Source organism: Eublepharis macularius, chromosome 12 (genome assembly GCF_028583425.1).
Source record: "Eublepharis macularius isolate TG4126 chromosome 12, MPM_Emac_v1.0, whole genome shotgun sequence".
Taxonomy (NCBI): domain Eukaryota; kingdom Metazoa; phylum Chordata; class Lepidosauria; order Squamata; family Eublepharidae; genus Eublepharis; species Eublepharis macularius.
The window spans coordinates 53911436-53937117 of record NC_072801.1 but is presented as its reverse complement, the minus strand read 5'-3'; the positions used below and the strand labels follow the sequence as shown (position 1 = coordinate 53937117).

Sequence of the window (25682 nt, the reverse complement as noted above, 5' to 3'; positions counted from 1 at the left end):
AGCCAACCATAAAATGGCTAAAAAAGGATAAACTCCTAATTAAAATCCCAGGTTTGGGCCTGCCATCTAAAAGACACTGAGGCAAGCCGTAAGCCTCAAGACTTAAGTGAAGGGCATTTCAAAAGTGAGGTGTCAAAACTGAAACTGCCCTCTGTAGTTGCCACCCATCCCGCCTCTGAAGGCAGGGACACAGAGACAGCCCTGCCCTTCAAGCCCTTAAAGGTAATAATTAACACTTTGAATTGGGCCTGGAAACTGATAAGCAGCCAGTGTAAATTTTTCAGCATACGGATGATATGATACCTGTAATCATCTCTCACAATCGTCTGCATGCTGCATTTTGGACCAATAATTCTAGACTATTTTTCTAGATGTCATTACACTAATCTAAGCTGGATGTGATCAGAACAGGGATCATGATGGTGCGTTCATGCTTTCTGAGGAATGATTTTGCAACCCACTCCAGGAACAGCTGGCTGTGCAGTCCTTGAGCAGCGTTTCCATTGACCAACAGCACCACAGTCTTGTCTGGAGTGAACTTCAGCTTATTGGCCCTCATCCATCTTATTACCTTTTCCAGGCACCTATTCAGGACTTTCAAAGATTCAGCTATTAAAGAGAAGTACCACTGGGTGTCATCACCATAATAACACCTTGCTCCAAATCCCTGGGCACCTCTCCCAACAGTTTCATGTAGATGTTAAGCAGCATGGGGGGATGGAACCCTGCAAGACCCATACCAGAATGCCTTGGGGCCAAGTCTCCCAGCACCAGTCTCTGGAATTGGACAGTCAAGTAAGAGTCGAACCACCCCAGTACGATGCCCCCAATCCCAAACCAACCAGCCAATCCAGAAATATATGGTCAGTAGTATCAAAAGCCACAAAGATGTCCTGGGAAATCAACAGAGACATATTCCCACTGTTACTTTCCTGGTAAAGGTGATCAGTGAGGGTGAAACCCAGGCTTGAAGACCTATTGAAATAGGTCTCGATAATATATCTCCTACAATAGTGCCACCTTCTGCTAAACACCTTCCGTTAAACACTCCTTCAGACTTCCCCCATACTACAATGGTCTAGAGATGGTGCATGTATTGGTGTGTATTTGCCAACAGTAGACTGTAGGGCCATTTCAGTTCAGGAAAATTGTGTGTATGGAAGGTCTAACACCCCTCTTTACGTATGCTGTGGTCTTGATCTGAATTGGACCACATGAGGGCAATAGCTGAATAACATCTTTCTATGCCAGTGAATCCTAACAGCATTGAGCAATAGTGAGTGACAGAAACATCCCTGGGGCAGGAGGAACTCTTTGCTATACATTTGGGCAGTAGGATTTCCAGTGAGCCTGGGGTAGGGGATGGGGGAAAGGCCAAGCTTGGCCCTTTGCTTTTCACAGGAACTTGGTATTCAGGAATCAGCAGGTGAAGCTTTTCACAGCCTGGAGACAAGCATTATCACCTGCTAATGACTACCCTTCAAGCCGCTGTAACAGGCACAAGACAGAAGGTGGTAACAGGAGCTGGCAGCCCTTTGAGGAAGGTTTTGGATACCTTGGAGATTGGCTTAGGCTGCAATCCTAAACACACTTACTAAGGAGTAGGATAACAATCCTAAGTAGGTCTACTCAGAATCATACTCAGGTATGTTCTTTGAGGCTTACAGTCAGAGAGATTATTTCTGAGTAAACATGCTCAAGACTGCCCTGGTATAAACACGAAAGTGTTTTCAACTTGTATCCTTTTTTGTGCACATTAATGTAGCTGTACCATTTGGGCTTCAGAGGCATTTTTAAATATCCAGATGTGGGCGTGGGGGGGCACATATCAAATTCTTCCAAAGTAGAACAGCTGGATCCAAAGCTGGCTGCACAGTGAAAAATTACAACAGCACTTCAAATCAAACAGACATCTAATAGGCTGTGCTAATTCCATGAAATTCAGTCCTGCATCTTTTCCCTCACCCCAAAGATCAAATATGCCTTCAAGGCAAACAGTGGCTTTTCCAGATCTCATGTGCAAGTGCTGATGGAGGAGCTTCTTTGCACCTTGGGAACGTTTCCATCCACCTGCTGTTCTGCTAACCAGCTGAATGATGAGATTAGCGCTTGCTGGGGAAGAGCTCGGCCTCTATTAGAGAGCAGAGTGAAAAGAGATACGATGCTAGAATAGCTGCCAAGAAGATGGACCTGTAAGATTGCCTGCAATCTGTACTCTTTAAATGGGAGGATAACAAAAGTTTGCCTTTCTTGAAATTCTCTATGGCATTGAAACACAGCTGGCTTCAGTTCCTGAGGAAACAATTGGCCTTAGTAACACTCAAGTCATGAAGGGGTTCTTGGAGAAGTTTCCTTTTATCCTTGGGCACTAACTGTTCAGACTTGTCTTGTATAAAGAAAGTGATCTTGGGTCCACAGCCATGTATCACCATAGTGGCAGACTTTGTGTAGCAGAGCTCTGTTGGGAGTGAACACTTAGTAGTGAAGTAGTAGTACTTGACAGTAATACTTCATCCTGAATTTGCATGATGAACAGTGTGGATGAATGTGAGTGGTGATGGGAAGGAGATAGAAGGCGTTTCAGCTGAAAAACAGCTGGCAGAGGAGTGGTCAAGAAAATCTAGGGTTGCAAAGTCCAGATTGGAAAATTCCTGGAGATTTGGGGTATGGAGCCTGGAGATGGTGGGGTTTGGGGAGGAAACGGATCATAGTGGGATATAATTCTACAGAGTCCACACTGCAAAGCCACCATTTTCTCCAGGGGAACTTATCTTTGTCACCTGGAGATCAGTTGTAATTCTGGGATATCTCCAGCCACCACCTGAAGGCTGGCAACCCTGAGCAAACCATTCTATGGATGTTGTGCCCTCAGGGTAAAGTCATCCATAAATGTAGTACAAAACAGTTGGGCTTTGACTTGTGAATTCAACATTTGGCACTGGACCATTTTGTTAATGGCTTCACCCAGCAGCCATTTTGCAGCACTACCCACTTCACATTTTCAAAATGTCAAAAGTGCCTAGAGGCTCAACAAGGCTGGAGACTAGGGTTGCCAGCTCCAGGTTGGGAAATTCCAGGAGATTTGAGGTGGTTGAGCCTGAAGATGGCAGAGTTTGGGAGGGAAGGGACCTCAGTGGGGTTCAGTGCCAGAGTCTACTCTCTGAAGCAGCCATTTTGCCCAGGGGAACTGATCTTTGTGGCCTGGAGATCAGCTGTAATTCCAGGAGATTTCCAGCTACTACCTGGAGGTTGGAAACCCTTTCCCATATAGAGTTATTGCAAGAATAAAACAAGACTGAGTAATCATTCTGAAGTATTGACTCTAAGCCTGTCTGATGGGGTTGGTTTAAAATCATCTACCTCCATTATGGGGGCTCTCGTTGGTTGCCTGCATTAAATGAAGCCACAAATCAGAGTTGAATGAAGGGAGCAGCTCTTTTGCAGATACCATGGTTGAATCCACATTACTCATTCTAAGTCGCATGTTCCCCGCATTCCCCACGCAATCCCGAGTGCCGGTCACATTACCTCATTAAACAGACGCATTTCATTCACATTTCTCCCGAATATGTGGTCACAGGTTTTCAACGGGAGTTTCACGGTGGCCGTGAACAGGCCAATGCGCAATTTACGCGGTTTTTTTAAAAACCACCCCCCTTCCTGTCTCTCCGGGTGTTCCGAGAGTTCCTATTGGCTGATTCAACTTGCAAGTGCTCCGTAGTCTGCAAAAGACTGTTTTTGACTTCATAGCATTGGATTTATTGATTATGCTGTTTCTGAATCAAATCTGGTAGTTTGAAAAATCATTTTGGGGTGAATCCATCCTCAGAATGGACTCGCGAAACTTCCTTTTTAACTGTTTTTTATCTTTTTTATTTTATATTACTGTAATATCGAAATTACGAAATATCGAAATAATGACACTCCAAGGAAGTGAAACTTCAGTAAAATTCAGGCACTGAACTGTCCTCCATAGGAAATGCCCACGAAAGCTTCCCACATGCTTCCAAATTTCCAAAAAAGAAACGGGAGAGAGCCATCAGTGCTGTCAGTGGGGGAAAGAGAGGCATCATTATCTTCAATGATGTTTCTTTATAAGGCAAGATCGAAATAACGGAAAAGTGCGCTCAAAAATTTTTTAAAAAAATGGGCGGGAAAAAAGGTCCCGCCCAAAAAAGCGGTTTTCGAGCAGCCGTGTAACTGGAGGGACGCGCGAGAAAGACGGATTGGAAGCAGGAATGTGAACGAAGAGGAAAAAATCGTGGATTGGAGGGAAACGGAAGGTATCCGATAAACATGCAGGTAATGGGTGAATGTGGATTCGACCCCTGTCTATTGGCCATCGTAGCATAAAGGGGATGATACAGGTGTGTAAAATTCCTTGGCTTTGCCCAAATCAACAAAAGTTCTGGCCATTCCTAAAGTGATCAGTTGAAATTTTGGAATTCTGCAAATGCTGTTCCAAAAGCTTATCCTGTTACAATCAGACAGGCAGCAGCATGTGGCTGAAAGCCTCGTTTCACTTGGCTGTGGTGCTTAATCTAAGCCTGGGGTTCAGCTGCAGAACCTGTTTTGTATTCCAGATACCTGCCCAAGAATATGTGAGATGATAAAAAGAAGAGGAGCTTCTGAGTTACATGCAGAGCATATTTCCATTGCCACCAAGAACCACAGCTAGCCCTGATAAATCTGGAACTGGGGCAGAGTTTGAAGTCATGCAGTATGGAATCTGTCATTTTAGAAATAAACTATATCTTAATATACTATCAGTGCAATCTTACGAACACTTTCCTGGGAGAAAGTCCTGTCGAATTGATCTTAATAGCATTCTGGATGGACCTGTTAAATTTATTCCCAGGAAAGTGTTAGGATTGCATTGAAAGTTTATCAAATTGGGTTCATCCCAAACTTCTGCAGAATTTTCATTTTTTTTAAAAAAAGTTTTGTTTTCTCTCTCGTCATGCTTTTTAAAAATGACGTATTGTCCATCTTGAACCTTGCTCAGCCCCACCCACCTCACAGGGTGGGGATAATAATAACATACTTTGTAAACCACTCTGAGTGGACATTAAGTTGTCCTGAAGGGCAGTATATAAATTGAATGTTGTTGTTGTTGTTGTTGTTGTTGTTGTTGTTATGCAAAACACTGTCAGGATAACTCCACATTCTAGTGTTTCCAAAGCGTGGCAGATTCTTCTCATGAATTCTCTCTGCACAAGTCACAGTTATATAAATTGTTTTCATGTGCCCCAAGCTCAGTTGTCTTTCATGCCCCAAAGCTCCAGCTGCTTCATTTTTCCCCTCGGTAAAGAAGATGATCCATCTCCCTTACAGAAGTATTGGTTTTCTGGGCCTCCAGCCTCTCTCTCATGTGGCCCGGGTTTATTGCAGATGTGAGGTAAGCCACAGCAGCCTTGTCTCCATGGTAACCCCCCCCCCCCAGTGAGGTGGCCAGCTCTTGAGAGTCACAGAGCATGAAGCAGGCTAACTCATGTGGCCTACCTAGTGCCTTCAAAGCGGCATGAATAGTGTGGTGGGGAAGATGGGACATATGGATTGCACACACAGAGAAATGCTATCTTTTTTTTCTAATTTGCCTCTCCCCCTCTCCCTGTAATGAAGATACACAGACACAGGATGTCACTGTATCACAAGTACAGCATGAAGGATTATGGGGCATGGTAGAGGACTATGGGAAAGAGGTGAAAGGCCACTGAAGCCCCAGGAACAGGAGCCCAAACTGTTGCTGTGGCGTTAGGTATCCTGGCAGATGCCACAGCCCGGCCTGAATGCTGTTGGGCGGAGCAGCCTGCCTGGTATGCTCACTCTTTCATCTGTCCTGAAGAGATAGATGACAATCCCTCCCTTGCGCTCCCCCCCTCGTCCAGACTCCAGTTCTACAGGCCGTGTGGCACAGGAGAAGAGGCGGAGCGTCACGCTTAGCCTGGTAATGCCTGGCAGACACCCCAGCTGCACTCCACACAGTCACACCAGACAGCAGCAGGAGCAAGAGAGAGAGAGAGACTGGGCACCCCAGAGGTCCTTTAGCAGCACAGCAGGAAGTGGGTAAGTACCAGGTGTTGCCTATAGTGCCAGTGATAGACAGAGAGAGCTTGGCCCTGGGTCACCTTCCTTACCTGAACTACAAAGGGTCAAGTATGGTTGCATACAACAATTGGGACTTTGCCTGTTTTACCCAGTGCAGTCTGGCAGGTTGCAAAGGTATATCAGATATGGGGGCGGGGAGTCAAACAGTGTACCGCTGAAGCCAAAGAGAGGAAAAAAATAATACCTATACGGAGCGTTCAGCCTGTAACTTTCGTTCTTAGCAACGTCTCTGTCCGGGGACTTGATATATGAGGATTACAGCGCGGCAGCCAAAGTGGGCAGATGTGGAGAAATGATCAAAGATGATGGAATTCCAGCACAATATTTTTTCACTCAGGTTAAATCACCAAGCTGCCATATTTCTTTCTCCCGGCTTCCTCAGTGATGTTTACGAGGACCGAATGCACGGTATGACATGATGCCATTGAGCCATGCGATTTGCTGCCCCGGATCACATAACTGGCTGTCAGTAGTGGGTGAAACACAGAGCACAGTAATGCCATCATGAGTTGTGTTATAGGACATGTTCTCAGGAAAAGGAGGGAAAGAAACATGGAGTGGCAGCAGCTCCATTTTTCTTGGAACAACTAGTTGCATCCTAAGATAATTGGCAAAAGACACAATCACAATCAGTGCTCACAGTGAACGTTGATCAAAGATGATCTTCTGGTGTCTGAGAGCAGTATGTAAACACACGTTGCAGCAAAATGAATGTACAAAATGAATGTCCTGCAACTTCCCTTACTTGCACATCTCAAATGATGCACACACTTGCTTTCAAGTTCGGTGCAGGTTTCCTCATCACTGTTCATATTATGAAAAAGTCTAGTTAAATATCTGTCCAGTAACAAACTCAGTTAAAATAAAACCTTGAAAACTGTTCTAGGGAGGAGGCATTTGTAATATCACAAATGATGGCCAGTCATTGCTGGGTACAGCTGGCTTTTGGTGGAAACTACAGAAGAGATTGTTCTTAGGTCAACACTGCAGGGGAGACTGTAACTTTAACCCAAACAGAGTGAGCATGGTTGCAGCTTGATTTCTTCAATTATGTAAATCTGTTCATATCCATATATGAACATATGATGCTCCCTAAGGAATTGGTGCCCCTAGACATCTCTGCATCTGTCTATCACACTTTGCTAAAGTGTAATATATGGGAACAGAACTAAAAATAATCTTGAAGGTTCCCACTGATGAAGCTGGATGCGAAATGCATAGGGGTTGTCAAGTTATTAAAGATTCTTTTTCTTCTGCACCAATTGTCTCTTCATGTTCCTGATGCCCTCTGGGCAATGGCCTCCCTACTTCTCAAAGTGAAGAGAAACAAAAAGCTATGCAAGGCACTGAAGCCCTGACCCTTGAAAATCCTCCTTAGCCCCTTCTCTTTTTTTAAGACTTAAAGGCTTTGCAAGGCCGTCCAGAGATTCAAGAGCTACAATATTGCTTTTTAAAAGATGGCTGATTTTTCAGGATGCTAAGGAAAGCTAAGGCCCAGTATAGCTAAGCTATAATATAGGTTATTTCTAAGTTTGCGCACTCTTTAATTGTGTGGTACATCCTGCATTTCACACCATTCAGTCATTAGGGTAGTTATGCAATGTGACGGATTCCACCCAGGTTTACACAGCCACAAAATGTAGAATGGTTGTTCCCAAGTATTTTGCACAATATGGAAATTCCACTCCTGAGAGTACCCAAAGTCCAAGAATGACCATTTAGGAAATATATATGAAATACTTATATACTGACACCCTCTTTTCCAAATTAATTGTTAAAAACAACTTGCAACAGAAAAAATGTTTTCTTGCAAACATTTCAAGATCAAGCAACCAGCAAATGCCACATAAGCCTCTCCGTTTCTACACTATACCCAGAGTAAAAGGACCTTCGGGTGGGACTGAATCAGATAGATTGAAATGGGGCAGTAGATCTGCCCAGGGTTCTTCCTGCTAGCAGCCCAACCTGCGCTTCTTTGCATTTTATTTTATGCTATGTCTAGACAGGTCTGTAATTCTAAGATATGGTTGTATGGTACAGGATACAGCAACCTGGCAGAAGCTTTGATTCTCTTGCATGGCTGACTGCCTGGGAACTTTATGCATATTGTTGTGTTCCATAATGGGAAAGGTGGGAATAATTTTAATAATTTTAAATTTAATAAATTTTAAATTTAATAAATAAATTTAATAAATGAACCATTCTAGTGGTTTGTGAAACCCACAGGAAAAGTGAAAGATTGTTCTGTCCGAGATGCCACTTCACTCACTTCATCTACCCGTTCCATTCCCACCTTGAGTCCTGAGTTGTTTAGGAGAAAGCCATGTATTTGAAATTAATATCAAAATTAGCTTGTGAATCTAGACTGTTTCAAGCTGTCATTTGCCTGACGTGCACTGATGGGCTGGAACACCAAATGTAAGGATGATAAAGTTTTCGGAGGGTCCATTTACCACAAAAGCACCTAATGACATATCTGGTGGCTACGTGATACGGTTGCCTCTTGCCTGACATTGGCAGGAAAGATCCTGCCGCCACCCTCCATTACGTATGCTCAGTGATCCAAGCAGTACAAAAAAGAAAGGCAAGGGAAATGGTGTTGTGTGATGCAATAACGTCACCTCTGGCTGAAGACCCGAAGTGATGTCATCACATTATGCAGCTCTCTAGGATTTCCCCCAATCTCTATGGTCATAGAGGTTGGGGAAATTTTTAGAGCTCCACAGCAGTGTGTTGATGCCACTTCTGGGAGTGATAGTATCATGCAGATGATGCTCCCCCTCCCCTGCTCTAACCCTTACAAGCCCCCATGACTTGCCAGTGCACGGCTGGCAAGCCATTGTGTGCGTGTTAAAAGGGAAACCAAAGAGAGAATTTCCTTGGCAGATCGTCCCATCAGAGAGTATTTAGAAGTAAGGGAAGCTGTGGCTTGTTAGCTGTGCCCTTGTATAACCCAGCGGCTTGTTCTCTGTCCAGGAGACACTCTTTTTGCTGTGGAGGGGCATTCTTGTAGCAAAAGAGCTGTTGCCAGTGAGGATGACGTTTCGACCCCCTCCTTGTCTTTCACTCTGAGCCACTGTGCAGCCTTGCACGCCCTTTGCCCCTTTGATGTCAAGAGGCAAGTGCCCTCTGCAGGTGCCTGTTTTTCTAGAGTGACCTTAGGTGGCCTGCTCTGTTCAGTAAAGGGGTGGCCAGCATTACAAAAACTTTTTAGTACAGAGAACAATACTTCTTTCAGTTTTGAAAAAGCACCAGCTCCCTTCCAGAACAGCAAAAATAGGTTACTTCAAATGTGAACCAAATTGTGTGTGAAATGGGAGACCCTCCCCCACAAAACTCTCCACTTTTAAAAATGAAAAAGCAGAGGGGGGGGGGGTTCAAATGCGATGGGAACAGTGATGTGGAGGGGAGAGGGTGCTTAACCATTTTATCATTTTTTCCGAATCTCTCCTAATCTGTTTTACTCTCCTGTGTAGGGCTACCAACTCTGGCTTGGGAAATTCCTGGAGATTTGGGGACGGACTTCTATTTCTCCTAGACTCTATGGTATGCTATAGAGTCCCCCCTCCAAAACTGCCAATTTCTCCAGAAGTGAGCTCTGTAGTCTGGAAATCAGTTGTAATTCCAGGAGATCTCCTGACCCCACTTTGAGATTGACAACTTTATGTGGTGCAAAAGATTAGGATGAGAAAACAGTGAGCGAAACACACACACACACACACACTTGCTATAATAACATTTTCAGTCCCATTTTTAAAAATAATAATAAAACCAGTGAATGCATCTTGGAACCTCCTGCAACAAGTGTCATCTGACCCAAGTCTCCCAACCAAAGTGACTCCAAGGGAAAAGAGAGGATCCTACATTTGATTCCTAGGTGCTCTGCTACATTGACACCCTCCTAGACTAGCCTCCGGGCAAGAACACATTGCAGCTTCCTGGTTGTCGTCATAAACCCATGCTTTCCCCATTGGAAACCTTTCCTTGGGAGTGAGCACACTGAGTGCCTCCAGTCAGCATCAGCAAGGAAAATGATACTTCAGCAATGTGTGAGTCCTCTTGTTCCTTAATGGGAACATTTTAGTTCCAGAGGACATGGGAAATCTGCTGCTGTGAACACAACTCTTACGTATGTTTGTCAGTTACCTGCTAGGGGTGGTAGATCTCCCACCTCCAGCTCCTGTTGCCCGCTGCCATTCCATTAGCTGACAGGAGAAAAATAAAGTAAAAATTCCTTGTCAGCTCAACAGGATTACATCCGGAAGTAACATCACATAGCTCTAGGAATCACTGGAAACACTATGGTAAAACCATGTAGCTTCTGGCAATTCCTAGAGTGCTGTGTTATCACTTCTGAGTTTTCCCCAGAAGTAACATGACACTGTTGAATCAGTTGTGCTTCCCCGCTCCCCAGCTCCCACTGGTTGCCTGCCATTGGCTGTCAACCCTAATTCAGATAATTCCCACTCAAAGGGGAGAATAGATTCCTGTGCTCATTCTCTCTGTCTCAGAGGAATACTGGTACAGGAGAAAACACACTGAGTGGGTCAGGGGCATGTGGTGCGATCTCATGTAATGATTCAATGTAGTCCTCACTTATCTTTTAAACCAGGAATTAGCAGAGATTTACAGAAAAGGTGGCAAAACAGGAAGTACTCTAGAGCAGGCTATTTGAACCTGCCTTTAAAAGTCTAAACAGATTTACTCAAAATCTTAGGTCTACTCAATAGGTCTTCATGCCAGGAAAGTATGTGTAGGATTGCCTTGTTACTCAGCTTAGGTCGCAGCAAGATCTATCATCTAGGCAATATCCATCTCTTGTCCTGTGAAAGTGAGTAGGGGAAACTCAACAGTGAAGAACAGAAGGGGCCTTTTGCTTAGCCAACGGAAAAAATAGCCTTCTCTGCCTCATGCCTGAGGCAAACAAGTTGGACCTGAGCAGCACTGGCTACAGAGGTTTACCCAGTTGCCTTGGCAATCACCTCCCCTTCCTATACATCCCCTTTGCCCTGCTTTGCGTGCAAGGATTGTCCTGAGATTGGGTTCCTTGCAGACACATACGATCGATCATAGCAAGTGGTATGCAAGAGCAGCTCAGTATAGGAAGGGCAAACATTTCTGGCTTTACTTGTAACAGGAGAATATTCTATGAAGCCTTAGTAGGGTCTCTGAGAAATGGCTACCGCATCAGTAAAAGAAGGGGCATTTTTCCTTTCCAACTGAAGTTTAACAAGTTGTATGACTGCAATAACCAGTGATAACAAAAGTTTGAGATTTAAAGATTTCTTTAATAATTTTTTTTTAAAAAGGAAGAATCTGCTAGTTCCAGGTAATTTAGGCAGCCTGTGCCATGAACACTTTCCCCTTCTGTTAGCACATCCATGAGTACAGAGGCTCATGGAAAACCACTGATTTGGTGCAAATGGAAGTGCTAGCAGAAGAGGAAGCACCCTCCACAACTGAGTCTATCTAGCATGTACAGAACTAGGGCTGCTAGGTCTCCCTGCTATAACTATACAACCCCCAGCCTCCATTGCTGCTCAATAGTGCAGAGGGTGTGTGTGAAAATTACTGTCACCCTGACTGACAACATGACATCATTTCTGGGGTGAACCTGGAAGTGACATCATCGTTACAATATGACATAGTGAATCCTAGAATGTCATGTTGCTGTAATGATGCCAATTCTGAGTTTGCCGCAAAAATGATGTCACAACATCAGAGTGACAGTGCTCCCCCACCTCCATTTCCCTGCCTACCCAATCTCCTACTGGTGTCAGATACCTGCTGGTAACTTTACATGGGACTTGTTCGTAAGATCCAAGCCGATGATTATATTGTCTCATTGGGTGGAAATTTTCACTCTTCCCAGTAAAAATTTGGAAAAAATTATCAGAAGGAATGTTAAATGAGCATGGTAACAAATTTGTTTTAGTGATAAATAGCAGAACACCCTTGAGCATGTACAAAGTGCCCTTTGCTTGCCAATCAATAACAGAAATGAAACCCTGAAATGAAAACCTCAGGATGAAGAATTCTAGGAATAGCTTCCATCCTGGCTTGAACCATAACATCTTTCTTTCTTTTCTTTTTTTTTAAAAAAAAGCACTGACAATTGCCTCCATTTCTACACTTGCATCTGTTACTGAAAGAGTCCGTCTCCAGGAATTTCTAGGCATGTGAAAGGAAAAGGCGAGGGTGGCTGGACCTAGCTGGCTCATGCCCTTTCACTCTGCCTCCAGAAGCTTGGAAATGGATCTCTAGTGGCATTAGGAGCGTGTCAATCCCATTTAGGCCCAAATCCCCATGAACTTTCCTAGCGTGTAAGAGAGGACGCTTGGCAAGGAATCAGAGAGCAGGCACTCAAGTGGCAGCTAAGCGAGGGGGCTGCAGGGGGCTATGTCCATCTTCAGCGGGGCACCCGAAATGTAATATAACATGGAGCCAGTCTGCACGGCTCCCACCTGCTGGACTTGGGGAAAAACAAGAGTGCCTCAAAAGTGACCGTGATCAAAACAGTTTTCCGCTCTGCCATCCCCGGTCCAACTGGCTTCTGTAACCAGCACAATAGCATTTTGACTGTGGAATAGGCTTAAGAGGGCATAATTTGTTTTGATTTTGCTGCACGCGTGTGATGGGCAGGCTTCAAGATGTGGAAGGTTGTGGCAGACATAATAGATGACGGACTTGGATACTATGAACCAGTTCCATGTGCGCTACTGATGGCTCTGCTGTGGAGTGCTCTTCCTCTTGCACTAGCACAGAGTCCCCAACACGGTACCTGTGGAGAGAGTTGCCAGATTTTCTTGCCCTCCTGGTTGGGAGAGGCACTTACCTCTTCTCTCTTGCATGCAAAAAACGCACATGCTCCCGGTGGGGCACAATGATGTCACTTCTGGAAGTGAGGTTTTTTTGCTTCCTGGGCCTGTTCCACAGGCCTTTCCCTCCCTCCCGCTAGATAAGTGGTGGGGGGGCAGAGGCTGGGAGCAGAGGATCCCCTGCCCCCACTGGGGGACTGACAGCCCTACTGTGGGCATGATTGTGCCTGCCAACACCCTTAATGGTGCTCACCAAATGTTTTAAGAAAGTGAGTGTGGCCAGGTGAGGCTTTTGCTAAGTATAGCTTCTGATTAACTACTGGAAATTTGATTGGCTGTGCAGATTTTTTAATATATTGCTTTGGCAGAAGCTGCATCCACAGCACAAGGATCTTCATTGTGTGACTGAAGGCAAGCTGTAGCAGCCATTTTGTGCCTGGCTCTGCCTCCTGTGCCAGCCATTTTGTGCCAGCCATTTTGTTGCTGCACCACCACACTGTGTCAGAGCTCCAACTGTCCCCACAGGCTCAAAGAAGTTGGAGACACTTGTGCTAGCACTTCAGTTTACAAAAGTGGTCATTGAATGCCATTGATCTCACCAAATGGAAGCACCGGTGCAAGGGGAAACAAGCTCCACAGCAAAGGCTGTCTAGTGAGCAAGGAACTCATTCATAGGATCCAAGCCAACATCACTTCAGGGCATCCAGTCTCTGCAGTTTGCCCAGTCTAGAGAGTTTCAGCCTGATTGTCTATTGATGGGAACAGCTGAAGAACTGTGACATTTGCATGCCAGACATCCTGAAACTGGCATGCAAGATTTACAGGATGAAAGTTATTTGCTTTATCCCAAGATAGTTGGGGTGGCCTCTGAGCATGTGCAAAATGCTTTTCATTGTTTTTAGCTGTTGCTATGATTCAGTTAAGAGGCAGCCCAACCCAAATAGAGGCAGACTTAATATGATCAACTGGCTGAGTAGCAGTTCATGGAGATGAGATTATATACAAAAACTTCTTAGTGGAAAATGGCATCAGCCACCTCTGTATGCTTCTTATGAGAACATATACATTTCCAGGTGCTTCATGTGCATGATAGCACATTAATGCATCAATGAGAACAGAACTACCGTAACACTTTTTACCCCCACCCCACCCCCGGCTTTATATCCTCCTGTTCTGGAAACTGGCCAGGAAGATGAGCTTGTGGCAGGGATATAAAAACTCTGTTGGCAATTCTAGGATTACTTCCTGCAAGCACAGCCAGAGTAAATGAACAACTGTGTTGAGCAAATGGTACTTTTTAAGCTACAAAACTATTATCATGCAACTCAATTCACACTTGCGATTTCACTGCAAACGGTAAAATGGAACTGATATGGTGTGGTAGCAGGTCTGAATGGATTGTGTATTGTGTTGTTCACTGAGTAAATAATCACACAACAACTTGACTGTGAGGACACTTCAGTTCATCTCTGTTCAGTCCATGTGCTCACCTTGTGCAAACTGATCTTAATTTGAAATAATTTCTACCTTTCCTCTTGAAAGGATCAAGTGCCCAGAGTGGCTACTTATAAAAACAATCAGAACTTGAATCTATCAATTTGATGTCCATTGAGATAAGCAAAACTCAAGCTAAATGCAGAGTGACTTCTGGTTTCTGCTTTGCACCCATCCCAACCAGTTTGTTTGTGACTGTGTGAACAGAACCAATTAAGATTTATGCATAAGCCAAGTAAACTACAGTTTAGGACCTCAGCTGATGAGAGGCCTCTAAATGCAAAAAACCCTTGAAACCTAAATTCCCCCTTTTGGGGGAGGGGTAATGCTATGGGGGTCTCTTAAACTTGACTTAGTTTAGGGCTTTTGCATGTCTTAATCTGGCCTTGGCTAAGAGGGTGCTGGGAATGCTGTGCTCCTCTGTTTCAAGGTCACTGAGAGGTTTCCTGGATTTGGACACCCTGGAGAGCTGCGGGGAGGCGAAGAAGGGCTCAGGCAAGGTTTCATCCTAGAGGCCTCTGCAGCTATAGGATGGCTCTATTTATTGCTTCGGCCCAAGGGAGACCACATAGTGAGGAGGATGCGTCATCGCCATGTGTTTAGGGGAGGGGGGAGTGCAAGGCACTCCTTCCCCTTGCTCTGCAAATGTGACCCAATTGTGGTCGGAAGTGGGATCTGTCTGATTTGGAAAAACGTGCTCGCATATTTATTCCTGGTAGGCTGCAGACTGAAATGAACCTCTGTCGAGGTGCAGTGAATGCAGAAGAAATCAGCCCTTGCAGCCTCATGCAAGATTTAGGACAGGCGTAGCAGGGTAGAGGAGAAGCAGAACCACACAAGGACACTGCAACGTGCCTGTGCAAAAGAGGAGGCGCCAGAAAAGATTGTGTGAATGTGAGTGAGCATGTACATCTAAGATCCTGTTTGACATTGTGAGTTGGCTGTGCAAACACATTTGTGGATAAGCCTTAGGGGCTCTCGCAGAAATTTGTGCGTGCTATACTTTTGCAATCTTTTTATCTGCATGGCTGACTGCATGCCAAACGGTAGCACAGGGAAAGAAAGCCTCAGTTCAAATGTGTGTTTCATTTTGCACATTGTGCATGCATCTTAGCATGTGTGCAGAGAATCTTCACATGTTGCTCTGTGGCTTTTTTGCATGTCTTGTAGATTATCCACCTAAGTATTCAGCCTCTCCCCCATTTTGCAAGCGTGGCTTACCTGAACCACAAAATCACTCTCCTTATTGAAAAAGGCATTTTAAAAGCTCATGATTGCAGCAAGATTGTAAAAAAAAACCCAGTGGGTTTTGTTTTACCCAAGCAGAGCTGGTCCAAGCCCTAGAGCTGGCAGCATGCTGTACCAGGCATGGTGATGAAAAGTGCCACCAAATCATAGTCGACTTATGGTGTGACCCTTGCTGGGGTTTTCAAGGCAAGAGACCAACAGAGGTGTTGGCTATTGCCTGCCTCTACATAGCAACCATGGTCTTCTCTGAAGGTCTCCCATTCAATTACTGTCCAAAGCCAGCCTCCTTAGCTTCTGAGATCTGATTAGGTCAATAATGTCCTAAGACAAAGGGAACTGCTGAGAAAATATGAACTAGGGAGGAGGGATGTGTGGTTTAGTGGCAGTAATGATGTGGTACATGAAGAAGGTCAAAAGGTCAACCCTTGGTATTTCTGCTCCAAGGACCTCAAGTTCCACATTTTGATAAAGATTTTGCTCTGTCTCTTCAGATCTTTTATCTTGGTACTGCTTAGCCCTCATGAAATGCAGAGTGGCATACATAGATCTCCCATCTTCTGTTTTATCTGCAAGAACCCTGTGAGGTAGGTTAGACTGAAAGTGACTGGCTCAAGGTCATCCAGTGAGATTCAAAAACAAAAGGACGGTTGAACCCAGATCATCCTTGTTATAATCCCCAACATTCTAAACTATGGTTGCTCTTTACCTGGTAGGAGTGGGGGAGCTCCTGTCCCCATCCTGCCCTCCATCCCCCCCCCACACACTCTGTCAAATGTAGGGTTGCCAAGTCCCCTTACATTCCTGGGGGGTGAGGGGGGACCCAGCACTCACCTTTTGCGATGTCTTTGCGCACACTCCTGGGGCAGTGCAATGATGTTACTTCTGGGAAGCACTCCTGTGCTTTGCAACAGGCTGGTTTGGGCCTTAAATGGCCTGATTTGGCACATTGGGGCCCAAATTGGCCTACTGCAAAGCATATTCATGCTTCTGGGATAGCACGATGACATAATTCCCAGGAGTAATGTCATTGTGCTGCCCTGGGAGCATGCCAGGGAGGTCTGCTCCCCCGCCTTTCCCTTTCGCTGGCCAGGTGGGTCATGGTGGGTGGTGGAGGGTGGGAGTGGGGGATCCCACACCTCCACTCGGGGACCTGGGATCTCTAAGTGAATGGCAGGGGGGAAATGCAAGAAATTGAACTGGATTTTGCCATAGAATTTCAGGTTAATCCTAGAGCATCCCACAATGCAGTGACGTTGGCCATTTCTACACGGCTTACCTTGTTCCAGAAAACAGCGAAATCTCGCACGAAGATGCGATAACAGCATCTTCTCGTGAGATTTCGCTGTTTTCCGGAACAAGGTACGCTGTGTGGAAATGGCCGTTATTTCTGGTTATGTAGCCAGAAATTACTTCATGACATCATAGGTCACTATTCTGGTGAGTGGCTCCCCGCCCCCCACACCAATCTCCTTGGGACCAGGAAATTGGGATTGGAGACAGGTAAATCCCCACTCCAGGTAGATAAATGGGAGGCATAATGATATAGCAATATGGCTGAAGCTAAGTACATTTGGGTCTGCCTAGATGGGAGACCTGTTTACCATAATGGAAGAAAGGCAGGCTATACATTTAATAAATAAATAAATAAATAAATTTAATATATGATGGGCCAAACAGACCCCAAGATACCAATGCTACCTAAGAACAGTATGCCAGCTACCATGCTATGAGTCACACTGCTATGGTAGCTGCTAGCTGCTTTTCACAGCCCTCCACGGGATTTAAGAGGATAGCACATAAATTAAGGAATTGCATGTGTTTCTTTCACAGTGTACCCTGCCTCACATCAATATTTTGGAAATCTTCTGAAAGGTTTTGTGATTTCTTTAGGTTCATTCAAGGAAGGTCTAGGAGACCCAGAGTGAGGTGGAGGGTGCAGATGACAGACAGAGAAGAGTCTGGTATGGATAGAATTGGTTCCAGATAATTTATCTTTTGTTTCCCATCTTCATGGCAACCCTCCATGATCTATAAAACATGAAGCGTACATTGAAGGAAAACATGAGGCCGGCAGCAGCCCTTTTTGCCCTGCGGGAGCGAGCTCATGCCTCATTTTGACATGGAGATGGCTTCAAAGTAAGCCTAATAGGAAATATTTGAGAACATTTATTGGGAAAGTCAGACAAAGCATTTCTCTGTGTGGATACTGACTGACTTTCCCTTGTCCATGCATTGGGTATGGTGGAGGCAGTCTCAATCTGTATATGCCATATCTAAATAAGGCAATTTAGAGGTTGTGTTTCTTGGTCACGATGAAATTCTGTCGTGATCAAGGTTTTCTGCTAATTGCCGAGGGTTGTTGTGTATCTACAAGGGATGCTGAAATTTTAGGTACCAGATACAGGTTTGGGTCCAGCACAGAGTTTCTGCTTGCGTGAGCAGAAACACAAGAAAGAGACTGACATAGTCGCTTGCACTAAAGCTAAGTTACTGCATTCTCACTTGCGTATCTGCTTGTGCAAGATGTTGTGCAATCAATTTCTGGGCACTGTTACACATAGGAAGGAAAGTGCTAGGTGTTGCACAAGAATTGTATGAACAGAACTGTGCTAAATTAATTTACATTTCTGCTTCTGCATTGCTTTATCCAAACCGCAGACTTTCCTTTTTGCCCAGGCTTTTTGGTTGTTCTACATAATTTTCTTGGATTTTTATTGTTTTGGTTGATATTGTGTGCTGTTTTGTATAGGTTTTCTTCATTGTGTTATTGATACCTCAGATAAATATTTCTCCATCTCTACTTCATTTATAAATTCTTCTTTATAAAGATTTTTTTTTTAATTTGCACCTTCATTTCTTGTTCTGCGTAAACTACTTGATTTCCTTTCCTGATTCCAGGAATTCTTCTTTTTTCTGACTCTTAAACAATTTATTGGGAAAATGGAAGGGGGCAAAGGCTTGGGAGAAAAGCAGGAGCTCTCCCTCCCTCATCAGCAGCTTTCCATTTGAATGCTCGGTTTTTTTTTAAATAGAAGCCAATCCCCGAGGTAATGTGTGTCTGCAGGGAGCATGGGTTGGCTCCATGGAGAACTCATACAAGAAGTAATGTGTAGAGTGATGGTCAGTCTCTAGCATTTCCAGCGGAAAAAAAGGACCAGCGAGTAGGTGAGGTGAAACAACTATATCCAAGAACCCAGAGAGCTACCTTCAGTCAATAGACAACACTGACCTGGATAGACCAATGGTCTGACCCAATAGAAGATCCTTGTCACACAAGATGTTCCCTGATCAAACACACAGTACACATCTGACTGGGACTCACCTTAAAAACTGGTGCTCCACCAACTGTCTGCCAAGCGCACTACAGCTGCGGGAGGGGCTTCACCCTCCCCCTTACACCCAACGCTGTTTCAGGCAGCAGAAAACAGCCATGGAGTCTGGCTGTTTGTCCTGCTGCCAGTTTGACATGTCTTCCCAGAAACCCCAAACCCACATTACACACAGGAAGCTTCATGAGTTCAAGAGTTTATATCAAAGTGTGATGTGACTACAGAGGTGTGCCTATACAAGACTGGCCCTATTTGCAGTTCTGAAACTTTGGGAGGTGTGCTTTTGTATTTCTTTCAGTCTCTGGCTATGGATCTGACCTTGGGAACGGAGGCTCAGGCTCTTCTAGAAGAGATGTTGAAGATCACTTCTCAGAATCTGGTGCACATGGAAGTGACTGAGCACTACCAGATCATCAAGGAGTTGGGCAAGGGGAAATACGGCCAGGTGGTCCTTGTGACACACAGGCAGAGGGGTAAGGATTTAACTGCATTGTGTGCTCAGGTAATTCTATTCACCCATAAACCATTTACATTGAACATGTATCAGCAAAAAAATGCCTGAAAATGCAGGGGATTTCCTCGTATTATGGTTATTCTCGAAGATGGAGTGGCCAATTCAAATTACTCTGCTTACTGACTGTGGCAAACCCAGTGGTCTTTGTGAAATTGCCTGTTGGTTTGATGGACATCCAGTCTGTTACAGAAATGGCCACTGATTAATCTCAAGACTGCAGGTGACTTTGGGAAACCATAATGCATTTGAAATTCCTAATCAGCTCTTCAAAATGTTCTCTGTGTATTACAGATGAGGAACTAAACGTGAGAAAAAATGCTGTTGAAGTGAGACATATGCCCCAAAGAATTTCATGGCACTGCTGGGAACATACTTTGATCTCTCCTTGGGGCTGTAGCGTAACAGTGAATTGATTGTTTTCACACACAGTGATTGAGAATGGGGAGGGGCCATGGCTCAGCAGTAGAGAATCCACTTGACATGCAAAAGGTCCCAGCTTAAATCTTTGTCATCTCCTACTAAGGAACATATAGGAAATGATATGAAAAAACCTGTGCCCAAAAGCCTGCAGAGCTGCTGCCAGCATGAGTAGATAATCCTGCCCTTGAGAGACCAATGGCAATTCAAGATAATGCAATGTCATATGTTTCAGTGTTGTAGGAAAAAAATACTAATTTCCAAAGGTTTTTTTTTAACCATGAGGCTGTCTTAGGCTGCATGTGTACTATATTTCAGCTGCCCGTCTATTTGTGCAAGTGCATGTATTGATATAAACACTCATGTGCCTGTGTCCTACCTACCTACCTTCCTCAGGGACCCCCATGGCTCTCAAGCTTCTTCCTAAAGCCAGTACCAAGCTGCAGAACTTCTTATATGAATATTGCGTGGCCCTTTCACTCTCTGCCCACCCTGCCATCATCGGCATGTTTGGCATTGCCATAGAATCTAGCCAGCACTATGGCTTCCTGTACGAGGCAGCCCTGCACAGAGATCTCATCTCCATTATCAAGCCAAAGGTAAGACATACAAAGGCTTGCTATGCCAACACTGAGACTACAGTCCTAAGGACAATTTCCTGGGAGGAATAACATGAGGCTGACTTCTGAGCAGACCTGCTTAGGATTGCTCTCAAAGGCTACATCCATACAAGGCTGATACTGTGCTATCATTGCACTGCAGTAGTCATTTGCAACTTGTCTTGTCCAGCAGGAAAATGCAACTGTTAATTATTGTGACAGAACAGCAAAGCATACCAGCTCCATTCATGCTTCTAAGCAACCTACTTCTAACATAGCTGCTAGCAAGGAAAGAGCTAGCATGTTCGGAATATGACAGATTTCTGGTTGGTTCCAGATTTCTACAATTCAAATCCCATTGCATTTTTTATTGAATGTCGTATCCTGTTGATTGTATTGATTTACTCTGTGTAATCCCCCTTGAGTCCCAGTGAGAACGGTGGACTATAAAGTACATAAATAACTAAACAGTAAACATCACCAGTTTGTCATAGCAGGGACTCCCTTCTCAGGTCTGCTGATTACGCCAAATTAAAATGTTTTAAGGTTCAAATTAAGCACCATGGTGGGGGAAATCCATGTACATATATATTTTACTAGAAATAGCCTTGTGTGTGTGCTTATGCCTATCCATAAAATGGCCTTGTGCTTTGCCTACCAAGTCACTAGCACAAAAAGAGTCCTGACTCTATACAAATTTATTATTTTATTTATTTCCCATCCTTCCATTCTCAAATAGATCCCCATGGCAGGTTACAGTATGTTTATGAATAACATAAAGGCACAAACATAGACAAAGAATGACGATGATCCAGACCAAAGTAGCCTCTGGTTTCCTGCTCTAATAAGAAAATCAGCAACATCATTAAAAAACCCTCTTTAATCAGTATTAAAACAGTTAGCTAAACTAAAACTACCATTCCCCAGCTTGAACAAAAGACTTCTTACAACTCTAAGGAGACCTTTGAAGAAGTTTCTAGCAATTGGTGGAACGTCAATAGGGATAGGGCCAGATCTTGGAAACTGTCTAGAAATCAGTTTAGATGGAACAGATTAAGATTAACAGGGGCCTAGCAGCTTGCTGCTTTCAACAATCTGGCAGCCGCTTTCTAGACCAGTTGCAGTAAACGTAATGCCTCTTTTCTCCGACTAGGCTGGCATCCCGGAGCCGGCAGCTAAACTCTGTGCTAAACAGCTGGTGAGTGCACTGGACTTCATCCATAGCCGGGGCCTTGTGTACCGAGATGTCAAGCCTGAGAACATCTTGCTTTTTGACCGCCATTGCCACTGCATCAAACTGACAGATTTTGGCCTGACACGTCCCCAGGGCACCCTGCTGCGTCTCGTGACTGGGGTAATCCCCTACACCGCACCTGAACTGAGCCGTGGCACTGGTGACACGCCCGGCCTTCCCATTGACGCCAGCCTGGATGCTTGGGCTTTGGGAGTGCTGATCTTCTGCCTGCTCACTGGTTACTTCCCTTGGGAGAAGACGCTTCCTGAAGATTCCTTCTTTGAGGACTTTGTGGAATGGCAAGAATCTGGTTTGGATGAAGACCTGCCATTTCACTGGCGGCCACTCTCAAATGATGCCATCTCTATGCTGCGGAAACTCCTGGCCGTGGAGCCATCAAAACGTGGCCCTCTCCGCTGTGTACTCAGCTACCTTGATCGGCCGTGGCGAGCTGAGATGGTAGCCAAAGGCCACTAGCAGTCACACCATTGTGCTGAAATGAATTTGATGGGTAAAAAAAGTTAAGCACTTTTTTCCTGTCTCATATTTGCTTGTAAAAAAATTGAATTTATATTTCTTTTTCTTATAGAGAGGAGCACAAGTTGGTTACATAAAACTTCAGTGCATCTGCATTTCTTATCCTGACCTTATAATTTTGCAAGGGATAGAAATGATCACAAGCTATCCTTTTATTTGAATCTTAGCCTTTAGATTTCTTGAAAAATTGATAACCCTAGGCTTCCCATCTGAAATTTTGGATTCAGATTTTGAAAATATGCCTGTTTTAAATATTTTAATAGAATTTTTCCCCAGTTTCATGAGACAGAACTCCAGTCTACAAGGCCTGCTCTAGTTGTCCTCTTCCTTATGCCCCTGAATTTCTTTTTACCAGTGACGAAGCGCAAGATCACAGCTGTGGCATGGATGTCCGGACATATGCTCAGGTGATCGTCTTCTGGCCAACAAGATTCCAGAGTTATTCCCAATTTTTCATGAGTGCATTTTTAAAAGGAAAAAAAATAAAATGTATGGACATTTCACTGAGATTATCCAGACTGTTAAAAATGGTTATATCAGAGTTATGAACTCTGTCACACATTTATCCTTACCATGTATGTTGTATATTTTCTTTCACTATCTGCATAGTTTCCTACCATTTGATGAGCTGTAAATTTCTCTCATTTTCAGCAAAAATGGGAAGAAAAAAGGCTTTTCTTCATCCATCCTGTTTTCACCCTTGAAAAAGCAGCCCTGGTGGATGTTCTTAGAAAAAAAAAAGTCTTCCAAAGTGACCACAAAACTAAGCATAGCAAGTAGCTCTTTCCTCAGTATAGTGACTGCAAGGTCCCAAGGGTCTGATTTGTCTTTCAGGGCTTTAGCCTCCAAGGAAAGAAGCAATATTTCAAGGTGGGGAGCCAGAATGTTTTCTGGTTGGAAAGTTTTTGTTTTTATTGTTCACTTGGCATTCTGTCATTCCATGACCGTCAGGAATACCTGAGGGGCTAGGCAGAGCTTGCTTCTTCCCCTGACCTCTCATCCCATCTCCCCGCACCCCAGAAAAAAACTCCTGAGCGCAGGAGACGTGCAGTGCCACCCAAAGCAGAGCTAGACCCTTCGAAGTCAATTGGCGTGGAAGGGTGTAACTCTGCTTAAAATGACACAGCTAACTATCCTAAATGTATTACATCAAAACTAAGTATGAAAACAGAAATTAAAAAAGAAAGCTAGAAAAGACAGCTTTTGAACACCTCTCAAGAGTTTGGCATTTCTCCTGCCCCAAGATTTCCCCCCCCCCAATAAACACAATCTAGCATTCTGTCTTCTTGATTAGTGCTCCCCAATTTCACACTGTAGTTAGTACTTCATAAAATAGGTACTGTCTTTACTTTGGCCGTTTCCACACGGCTTACCGCTTCTCGTAACAACCCGGAAGATCATGCAAAAAACGCAGACGATCGTGTTTTCTCGCGCGAGATTTGCGCGACGTCATGTGACATTGCGCAAATCTTGCGTGAGAAAACGCGATCTTCCGCGTTTTTTGCGTGATCTTCCGGGTTGTTACGAGCAGCGGTAAGCCGTGTGGAAACGGCCCATGATGTCCCCTAGTGCTCTGAATGACCTTTAGACAAACGTTTTGCAGTTCCTTTACTTTTAGATATTGTCCTGTGCCTCGTTTTCTATTTTTACAGTCTTTCTCTTTCATTCAGCACTTTTAAAGCAGACCACATATATGTCTACTATCCATACTGATGTTAAACCTGATTTCTATAGTTTCCAACCTCCCTACAACAAACCTCATATATCATTAATCAGACATTTTCTCAGACTTCACTGAAGTCCCATGGTGATGTATTATCACATCTTGATCGGAGATGGGGAGTCAGGAAATTCCCAGTTATTTCTGCCACAAACTCACTAGACAACCTTAGGCAAATCTCACTGTGCCCCACTCCAGCTTAGGTTGCCAGGTCTGTGCCTGACACCCCAAGGAGATTTTGAGGGCAAGGCAACATCCGACCCTGGAAGTGACACTACTTCCTGTTGACACTCTAGGAACCCCCTGAAATCTCAATGGTAAAAACCATCAGGATTTGAGAAAGCCTTTTCACTGTCCTAATCTGTTCCTTTTTAGATATGATATTCCAGCAAGATGTGAAATGGTAAACCTTTTGTTTTCTCTTGGGCCAGAGCCATTAGCATAACTAAGAGCTGTAGAGCTCTGTATGGTACTTAATGCCTTCAGTAGGTACATCTAAAAAAAAATTGGAAAAGGCAGAAATCCAACAGGTGCAAGGAGAAAATGTATTGAAACTGCTATTGCAAAACCCAGTATTCCTTGAGCAAGCAACTTTTCTTCAAGAGAGAGAAGTACTGGAAAAATACCTTGCATCTTATATTATTCCTCTGATACTTTGCTCCAAAGGAGCTCCTGAAATCATAACTGAATACTACCGGGAAAGCTGTCAAACTTATTGTGCCCTCCTAAGCAGAATTACACCTTTCTAACCCCAGGGTGGCAAAGGTGGCCCTGTAACACACTACCACTCTGAAATTACAGTATGGGAGATAGCTTTTAGATTAGCACAAAGCTGGGAATATATTAATTTTACATCCTTCTGTACTGCACTCTCAATGAAGTTCCTGAGATGCTCTTTAGTTTACAACAAATAAAAACAACAGTAAGAAATAAAATGCAGTAAAACCAGTCTATTCAAACAGCAGCGTAAGATTAAAACCCAGTAGCAAATAATAATTTTCATCAGTAATTTACTTCAGTCCTGCACAAGAGGAGCTGTGTGTTCCATTTAATATCGAGAGCAACAGAGAACAAGAGCCGAATAACTGCTGGCTTTACATTTTCCAAGCCTCTTACTCCTTTCCTCCAGCATGTCTTGCTGTAACCCGAGATCTTTTTTGCACCTAGCACAGTCTAATCTAACTAATCCTCCAAAATACCGCCTCCATTCCATTTTAAAGACTATTACAAACTGCAGGTAGTAATGACTCGGTGCCTGCACAGGGGACTACCTTTACCTTTTTACAAACTGCAGAGTGGAGATTTTCAGCATACTTGGCAACAGGTGACACTCTTTCCGCCCTTTTAATTTTTTGCTTTGCCTTAGTATCCAGCCTGAAGAAGAGTTCTGATTGACTTGAAAGCTTGCTGGTTTCTTTGTGACTTGTTAGTTGTTCCCAATAAAAGTATTACCCTACTGTTGCAGTATATTTGTTTGTTTTCCTACTGGAGCAGAAGACATTTTTCTGCTGGCCGGTTGGTAACTCGACCACGGGTGTGGTGCATCGTTAATCCATTTGCTGCTCTGAAGAAGTGCCAGAAGGACTGGAACACTGTTTCCCCTGCACTGGACAAATGCCTTGAGCTTCATTACAGGGGGCTTAAGGAAGATGAGTATAGGGTGG

General features: G+C 44.2%; 1 protein-coding gene across 4 annotated transcripts; it reads left to right on the top strand.

The window, feature by feature from the left end:
* The first annotated feature begins 5978 nt into the window (after window positions 1-5978).
* LOC129340202 (serine/threonine-protein kinase SBK2-like) lies at window positions 5979-23686 on the top strand. Of its 4 annotated transcripts, none has more exons than XM_054994838.1 (4): window positions 5979-6066; window positions 19296-19470; window positions 20325-20527; window positions 21681-23686. In XM_054994838.1, the coding sequence occupies exons 2-4, from the start codon at window positions 19305-19307 to the stop codon at window positions 22236-22238; spliced, it is 927 nt and encodes a 308-aa protein (XP_054850813.1). In that variant the 5' UTR covers window positions 5979-6066; window positions 19296-19304; the 3' UTR covers window positions 22239-23686. The 4 variants fall into 4 exon arrangements, with proteins under 4 accessions (XP_054850813.1, XP_054850812.1, XP_054850814.1 ...); XM_054994837.1 differs by lacking the exon at window positions 5979-6066 and adding an exon at window positions 9593-9654; XM_054994839.1 differs by lacking the exon at window positions 5979-6066 and adding an exon at window positions 15246-15314.
* Window positions 23687-25682: the final 1996 nt, after the last annotated feature.